Below are 6,696 nucleotides of genomic sequence, written 5' to 3'. Positions count from 1 at the left end.
CTTCCAGCTCGTCGAGGAAAGCGATCGTCGTACCTTTGTTTAGATGCCGGTATTCTTCCGTGAAGTTGGTTAGCAACACCTGGGCTTGGCCATTTCGGATTTCGGCGACTCCTCTCCCGACGCCCAATCCTCGATCCAGGAGTAACTTGGTGTTCACCTCGATAACGCCTTCGGCATTTTCGATGTCTCCAGTACCTATGCCGACGAGAACACTTGATCGGGGCGGCACGCTCAATGCTTCATCGAGGACGTTTAAGGCAACGTGATGAGTCGCGCCCGTCGCAACAGGTATGGCTTTTTCCGTGGAAAGCTTGATCGACTTAGATCGAAGGTCGATGATCGCCCGATGTTCGTTCAGGAAGTCCATTCCCAAAATCACGTCTCTCGAGCATTGCTGTAGGATCAGGAAGGTTGTCGCATAGGTTCTCCCATTTACAGTAACTCTCGCGGTGCAGCGTCCTGATGGCGTAATCAGGTTGCCACCTGCGGTGCGGATCAGCGGGCCATCCCAGGTTGTTGTTACCTTCCTGAGTCGGACAGCGAGTGGGCCACTCATGACTGAGTAGTCAGCTCCCGTGTCGACAAAGGCAGTAACCGCGTAACCGTCGACCGTAACTTCAAGGTCACTTGTTCGCGTTTTCGTGCTACACGTGGTCTTCGGTGTACGATCTCGGCTTAGTCGGGTAGTGAGGCTGCGGTGGGCGTTCTCCGACGTTACTTCTATGGGCAGCGGTAAAGGCGTCAAGTCTGGTCGCGTCGTCGTCGGTGTTGTCATCGAAGTTGTCGTCGAAGTTGTCGTCGAAGTTTTCGTCGGAGGTGTCGTCGGAGGTGTCGTCGGAGGTGTCGTCGGAGGTGTCGTCGGAGGTCTCGTCGGAGGTCTCGTCGGAGGTGTCGTCGCAGTTATCGTCGGTGGAGGATCTTTGTCCTTGCGCTTAGAAGCAACCTCACCTCCAGAGGTTGCTTTATTCAGTTTAACCTTCGGGGGCTGGGAGAGCGTCCACGCACAGCGTAGCCTCGGCTCGGAGATACGAAGCGCGGAGACGAAGGCGACGGGGAACGTGATAGGTGGCTGGGTGGTGAGCATTCTTCCCGACGCAAAAATTCCTCAATTTCGGCTGGTCGCTGGCCGGGTCGGGGTCGTGGAGCGTCGTAAGAGAACCCTCGGATGCCCAGTCTTCTGTATAGGCAGTGCCGGAGGACGTGACCGGCTTCGCCACAGTGGAAGCATAGTGGGCGGCGCTGGTCGGGAGTTCTCCACTCGTCGCATTTCCTCGGATGCACGCGTCGCTCGTAGGACGGGCGGGTTGGGGCGAGTGGGCGGCGGTCCAACGCAGCTGGCTGAGGGCGATAGGGGCTTGGGTCCCGTCGTCGAGGGGCAGGACGGCGCACAGCTGCGGCGTAAGTCATGGCTGGGGGCTGCAGAGGCTGCGTGGGTGTCGGCGTCACACCCAAGGCCTGTTGAACCTCGTCCCGGATGACGTCAGTGAGCGATGAAATTTGCGGCTGCGTTCCCGTTGGCAGCAATCGTCGAAGCTCCTCTCGCACAACTTGACGTATAAAATCCCGCAGGTCATTGCTGTTAGCGGTGTCCAGGCAGCTTGCTGAGAAAATGCGCTGCTGGCGGTCATACTGGCGGGCTCGGGCATCCAGAGTTTTTTCCATCGTGGATGCCTCTTCTACGAATTCCGCGACAGTTTTCGGTGGGTTGCGGACGAGGCCGGCAAAGAGTTGCTCTTTAACTCCTCGCATGAGCAACCTTACTTTTTCTTCTTCCTTCATGTTTGCATCGGCACGCCGGAAGAGACGCTTCATTTCCTCAGTGTACACAGCAACGGTCTCGTTTGGGTGTTGTATGCGAGACTGTAGCAGCTGCTGGGCTCTCTCCGTTCGCACAACGTTCGTGAAGGTCTTTAGAAGCTGCTCCTTGAAGGTTTCCCAGTTCGTGAGGTTAGCTTCCTCATTCTCAAACCAGACTTTTGCTGGTCCCTCCAAGGCGAAGAAGACGTACCTAAGCTTCGTAGCATCATCCCAGTTGTTGAAGGCAGCCACACGGTCGAACTGTTCCAGCCATTCTTCGGGGTCGGCGCCAGGCGAAGCGTCGAAGGTTGGTGGCACCCGGGGCTGGTGAAGAATGATTGGAGCCGTCGGCTGGGGCAAGCTCATGGTGGACGTTCCTGCTGGCTTTCGTTTCCGGGTAGGGTCAGGCAGAATCCCGAAATCAGGTGCGTCTCCTAGCAGACGTCGGCTTGCGCGGTGGACTGGACTCAGGTCCTGCGGTGAATGACTCGAAGGGCTGGCGTCGCGACTTGATGGGGGTGTACGGTACATGGAAGGCTACCCAACACCTCCACCAGATGTCACGTTGTAGTGACGGCAGTCCAGCGGTCACGAAGACACCAGAAAGACTTGCAAACGAAGCTCTTTATTTGGGCTGACTTGCGCCCGCAAAAGAACTGAATCACTCGGTGTCGGCGTAAGCAACAAGCGTGCTCGTCAATCGTCGAACTACGAATGTCCGCCGCTCGGGGCATCGCTCAATTTAAAGCCGGCAAGGAAACTTCCAGATAACAGGTCGAGATCATCTACGGTAATCTGGAAAAACCTAGATGCAGCCTTTCATGGCTGCGAACAATCGAGATTAGTCTGGTCGCTTCTCGCGCCACGAACAAAAGTGATAACGACCCTTTCCTGCTGCCTTGAGCGTGAACGAACACACACTGCAATGATACGTGGCAATATGCTGGGGAAGGCCGTTCCAATCTTTAGCTGCACGTGGGAAGAAGGAGGCTGAAAAAGTAACAGTTCGGGCACGTGGACGAAAAACTTGAAGCGTGTGGCTAGTGCGGTGAGAAATGTATGATGCTGGCGTGATATAAGGGGCACGGTTAAGTGATGAGTAAAAGAACTTGTGGTACAGTGATAGCGTGGCTATGCGACGACGAACGGAAAGAGGCGATAGTGCTGATTTGGTTTTTAAGGCTGAAACACTGACGTCGTATGAGTGAATGAACCTTGTAGCGCGGTTTTGAACGGCTTCTAGATCCTTTACGAGGTTAATATGATGCGGGTCCCATATGGCGGATGCATATTCAAGTTTAGGTCTAGTGAGTGACTTGTAGGCGAGCAATTTCACGTGATGTGAGGTGAGACGAAGGTGACGTTTAAGAAATCCCAGAGTTTTGTTAGCCGATGATATCACGTTAGCAACATGTGCATTCCATGTTAGGTCATTAGATAATGTGACGCCTAAGTATTTGAAAGATGATACAGATTCTACGGACTCGTTAGTGATTTTGTATTGGAAGGCATGACTCTTTTTGCGACGGGTGATGGAAAGGAGCTTGCATTTGCTAGGATTGAGGGTCATAAGCCAATCTGCGCACCACCGTTCAATTTGGTTAAGGTCCTGCTGGAGGGCTTCTTGATCAGTTATGTTTGTTACTTGTCGGTAAATTACGCAGTCGTCAGCGAACATTCGAATTTGGCAGGATACATACTGTGGGAGATCGTTAATATATATTAAAAACAATAGGGGTGCAAGAACAGAGCCTTGTGGGACGACAGATGTTACAGGTAGAGGGTTGGAAGACTGGTTATTTACAATGACTGACTGAAAGCGATTTCTTAAGAAGGCCTTGATCCAGTTTAGCACGTTAGGATGAAGGTTTAGAATAGAAAGCTTTTGTATTAAACGTTGATGTGGAACTTTATCAAATGCTTTAGCGTAATCTAGAAAGATGGCCTCAACTTGAAGGTTAGCGTCCAGGTCAGCATGTAAGTCGTTGAGGAACATGGCTAGTTGTGTTTCGCATGAATACCCTTTGCGGAAAACGTGCTGGGATGGATGGAAGAAATTGTTAGCGTCTAAGAAGTCCATTTCCTGAGAGTATATGACATGTTCCATGATCTTGCAGGGGACGCTAGTTAAAGAAATAGGACGGTAGTTCAGAGGGGAATTTTTGTCACCTGATTTGTAGAGTGGCACGACCTTCCCAACTTTCCAGTTTTCCGGAATGAGAACTGTAGAGAGTGATTGCGAAAACAATAATTCAAGATACACTGCGCTGATACATTTCGTGTTTTTTAGTAGTTTAGTGTTTATCTCGTCGATGCCGGCTGACAAGGAAAGTTTCATTTTCTCAATTAAAGACGAGATGCCAGTTGAAGAAAAAGTTATTGCGTCCATCGGTGAGGTGGCATTAGTAGGAGGCATTGTTGGAGGCGGGTTGAGCTCCTCGGTGAAAACTGACGAGAACGCCGCATTGAAGATGTTAGCGCATTCTGTGTCGGAGGCTTGAATACCGGATGCATGAGTGAGAGTGATTGAGTGTGATGGTGCGGGATTGATGACGCGCCAAAATTGTTTGGGGTTATCGCATAGCATGCGCGGTAGGTCGCTGTTAAAAAATGAGTGTTTAGCGTTGGTGACGGAAGTCAAGTATTCTTTTTCGGCTGAAAAGTATTTCTCCCATGCTTCGGAATTTCTTTTAAATTTGACAGCGCGAAAAAGCCGCTTCTTTTTATTCTCCAGTCTTTTTAGTGTCTTAGAAAACTAACGCGTTTATAGCGATTTTCACGAAAAGTTATTCTAGGGATACATTTTTGTGTTAGTTCATGAAGTTTATCTCTAAATATTAGCCAATTCTCGTTAACAGATCTCTGGTTATAACCGGCTTCGAAGAGTGGGAGAAAAATGCTCAGTTCATGATTAATGGCATTGTAGTTACCCTTGTCATAGAGGGTGATTGTTTTCTTTTGTGTTTCATGGCGCTCGGTGCGGAGGGAAAAATCTGCTTGAATGACTTTATGGTCGCTAATGGCCTCTAAGTATGTAATGGATGACAAACTGTCAGGATGAGAGCTTAGTATTAAATCTAAAATGTTGCTCGAATTGCCTGCGATGCGTGTTGAGCTGGTTACTAGTTGGTAAAGATTAAAGTTCAAACAAACATCTAGAAAATCCCTTGATTCTGCACTGATTGGCTATGAATGAGAACGGTTGAGCCAGTTTATTCCTGGATAATTAAAATCACCAAACAGAAGAATATGCGCGTTCGGATAAGATATCATGAGCTGGTTTAGTATATTGTTGAGTTCACGAGAAAAGTTTGGGCTAGCATGCGGAGGCCTATAACACACGCCGATTATGACTGAATGCGGTGAAGTACGGCACCAAAGCCACCAGTATCTCTAAGTTAGATGGGAGACGGATGGGTGAACAAGATAATTCTGGTCCAGCAGCGATCAGCACGCCACCCCCTCTAGAATCTGTGCGGTCCTTCCGATAAACAGAAAAATTCGGCAAATAGGCAATAACTTCAGCATCAGTGATATCATTAGTAAGCCAGGTTTCAGTTAATAACAGCATACTGCTGTTAGATGATGTGACTAAGCTAGACACGCGTTCTTGTTTCGGCATAAGACTGCGAATATTAGTACAGGTTACAGAGAACGAAAAATGATTACTTGGTAAAGTGCGGGGACGGGTATTGATTACATTTGGGGGAGGTGACCGCTATGGTATCTCTTTAACCATCTGCGATGAGATATCATACATGTAACGCTTAGTACCAATGTGCAATGTCTTGTAGCGAAATGAAAATTTAGCTTTTTTTGCTTTGGCGAATGCTACAAGGTGGCTACGCGCGGTTTGGACAGAACGAGAGAAGTCTTCGCCGATGCTGTAGGATGTGTTCTTTAGTTTCCGGGCATTTGAAAGAATATTGTCTTTAGTTTTGTAGGACGTGAATTTGGTTATTATTGGGCGGCAGCGGTCGTCAGAGTGGCGTCCAAGGCAATGTGCGCGTTCTATTTCTTTAGGGTCTATTGATATGTTAAGGCGATCTTGGCAGTGACGAATGATGATTTCTTCAGCCTCAGCATATGTTTCGGTCGCATTAGTGTCTTCAAGGCCATAAAATATTAGATTATTCCGCCGCGATCGATTTTCGGCGCCATCTAGGCGTGTTTCTAGTGCAGAGACTAAGCTGGCTGTCTGGGCGGCGTTAGTTCGGACAGTATCAAGGTCTGTTTGTAAGGTTTTTAGGGTTTGGTAGTGGTTCTCGAGATCAGTCATTCTTTCGTTCAGATTGGAGATGGTTTGGTTTGTCGTTAGTAGTTGGTTTTTTAGTTCACCCACATCGGCGATGAGTTGAGATTGACTGGCTGAAATTTTTTGCAGCTCGGCAAGAATGGCGGCAGTATCAGGACCGGGGTTAGTTTCAATATCACCGGATAACAACAACAGAAGAGAACGGGCAAAATCGGCAACGATAGCGCTCAGACACTGTGGGCTTGGTAGCTGCACTAAGAAGTAGTTACTAGTTTTCTTTGCGAACAGGCTGTATTGTTCACCAACCTGCATTGTCAGGAAGAGCGGATTAGTGGTCTTTGCCATGGCACAGCCACCAAGCCCACGAAGTGTCATTGTTGTTGTTGTTGTTGTTGTTGTGACTGAGAGAAGGATGAAAAGGAAATTGCACGGGCCTGCTACTGGCTCGAGCCAAGCCACCACCGCTGCCACGTGCAGCGGTGTCGTTGACGGATGCAGCGGTTTTATAGTTGAAGATGATGATGTCGACTGTGATGGGGCGATCCAGGAGGCAGCGAGGGTTGGGCAGATCCGTGGCGGCGTGTCGACGGCAGCGGTGACGTTGACGCAGCCAGCCTCAAATCCGCCGCAGCCAAGATAAATCG

The 6,696-nt window shown here is 49.4% G+C and overlaps 1 protein-coding gene across 1 annotated transcript; it reads right to left on the bottom strand.

Annotated features, from left to right (window-relative positions):
• Positions 1-5,515: 5,515 nt before the first annotated feature.
• On the bottom strand, positions 5,516-6,416 carry LOC149326348 (uncharacterized). Its single transcript, XM_089564544.1, has one exon. The coding sequence runs from the start codon at positions 6,395-6,397 to the stop codon at positions 5,516-5,518; it is 882 nt and encodes a 293-aa protein (XP_089420670.1). The 5' UTR covers positions 6,398-6,416.
• Positions 6,417-6,696: the final 280 nt, after the last annotated feature.

The sequence above is a fragment of the Amblyomma mixtum genome, chromosome 10 (assembly GCF_055824585.1).
Source record: "Amblyomma mixtum isolate Tamu chromosome 10, ASM5582458v1, whole genome shotgun sequence".
In the NCBI taxonomy this organism is placed as follows: Eukaryota; Metazoa; Arthropoda; class Arachnida; order Ixodida; family Ixodidae; genus Amblyomma; species Amblyomma mixtum.
Note: the sequence above shows the minus strand (reverse complement) of the source record. Positions and strands in the feature narration are given on the sequence as shown.

Bases quoted from the DNA above. Each gene is read 5' to 3' on its own strand.
- LOC149326348 (XM_089564544.1), bottom strand. From the start codon at position 6,397: ATGGCAAAGACCACTAATCCGCTCTTCCTGACAATGCAGGTTGGTGAA.